Genomic DNA, 1,113 nt, shown 5'->3' with positions numbered 1-1,113 from the left:
AAAAAAAAAAAATGAGCAAGGTTCTTGAATTATTTTTTTCTAAACAGGCCTTTTAAGGCAATTTATTTAAGCCACTTTCTGGATATGCCAATGCAAACTGCTCCTCTGCCTTTGTGAGCCACGAATGAAGCTGATCTCTCATTAGCTAATAGATTTATGCTCCAGTATGACAAGTTGCTCAGTCGTAGGTAAATAGGTGAGCACACAAGGCTGATCCACAGAGAACATCAGGATGTTTTATTTTGCTTCAAGTGCCTGTGAATCATCCCGACACACAGTTCCGATGTTCCCTGCAGTTTCTGAGTTAAAAACAGAATGCAAAGGTAGGAGCCAACACCTACACTGCGGCAAGCTGTCAATCAGACAGGCCACGCACAACTCAGCAACAGGAAAGGATGTGGTCAGATGTACTCGCTGGCAAAAGTAACTTCTACCAAGACCCTGTTTAGGCTGCATGCTTCCAAACAAACAGCACCAAGGCCTCTGACTCCCTGCGCCCCTCCTAACACTGTGACTTTAAACTCAGTCCATAGAGTGGGACTTAATCAATTGCACTTGCTCTGGGGCAACTGAAAAAGGAAAATGAAATGTAAAGGAGCTCAGAAACACAGGCGACCTCATCTAAAATGAAACTTTATAGTAACCCTCGGATGCCTGGGCCCACCCCGACACTTCCTGTAACCAGACACTCTCCGTTACAGTTCCTTGCCCTTCAGAAGGGGACTTTTTCATTTCATTGCTCAAACCACAATTAAGTCCTTGAGTTTGAAGTCAATTGCACTATCTCCACCAGGTAAACGGCAGTCATTCAATTCCAAATTTCCTTCATCAAACGAACTGCCTGACTCACTGTCCTGCAGTTCTTCAAACACCTATTAGTATTAGTTAATACTACTACTCAGTATTAACGCCACCAGGCACGTTAATACTGAGATACCAGCGTCTCTACCTTCAGAGAACCACCACCCCCCACCCCACACACACCCGGCCATGCAACCTTCCACTCCTTTTCTACTCTCAAACTTTCTAACGCACCATTCTTTCCTTTCTCCGAGAAGGTAACTTACATTTGCAGCATGATTTGGTTCAAAAAGATGCCGTCCACTAAATCCA

The 1,113-nt window shown here is 44.3% G+C and overlaps 1 protein-coding gene across 1 annotated transcript in view; it reads right to left on the bottom strand.

Annotated features, from left to right (window-relative positions):
* Positions 1–1,108, bottom strand: part of CCDC88C (coiled-coil domain containing 88C) — a gene marked incomplete at its 5' end in the record, with an annotated part of 152,360 nt that extends 151,252 nt beyond the window's left edge. The window contains one exon of the mRNA XM_011949794.1: positions 1,068–1,108. Within this exon, the coding sequence (XP_011805184.1) occupies positions 1,068–1,108 (41 nt within the window). The remainder of the gene's footprint in view (positions 1–1,067) is intronic.
* Between the last annotated feature and the right edge of the window lie 5 nt (positions 1,109–1,113).

This window comes from Colobus angolensis, unplaced genomic scaffold (assembly GCF_000951035.1).
Source record: "Colobus angolensis palliatus isolate OR3802 unplaced genomic scaffold, Cang.pa_1.0 Scaffold3, whole genome shotgun sequence".
Lineage (NCBI taxonomy): Eukaryota > Metazoa > Chordata > Mammalia > Primates > Cercopithecidae > Colobus > Colobus angolensis.
This window is presented reverse-complemented; position numbering and strand designations above follow the sequence as displayed.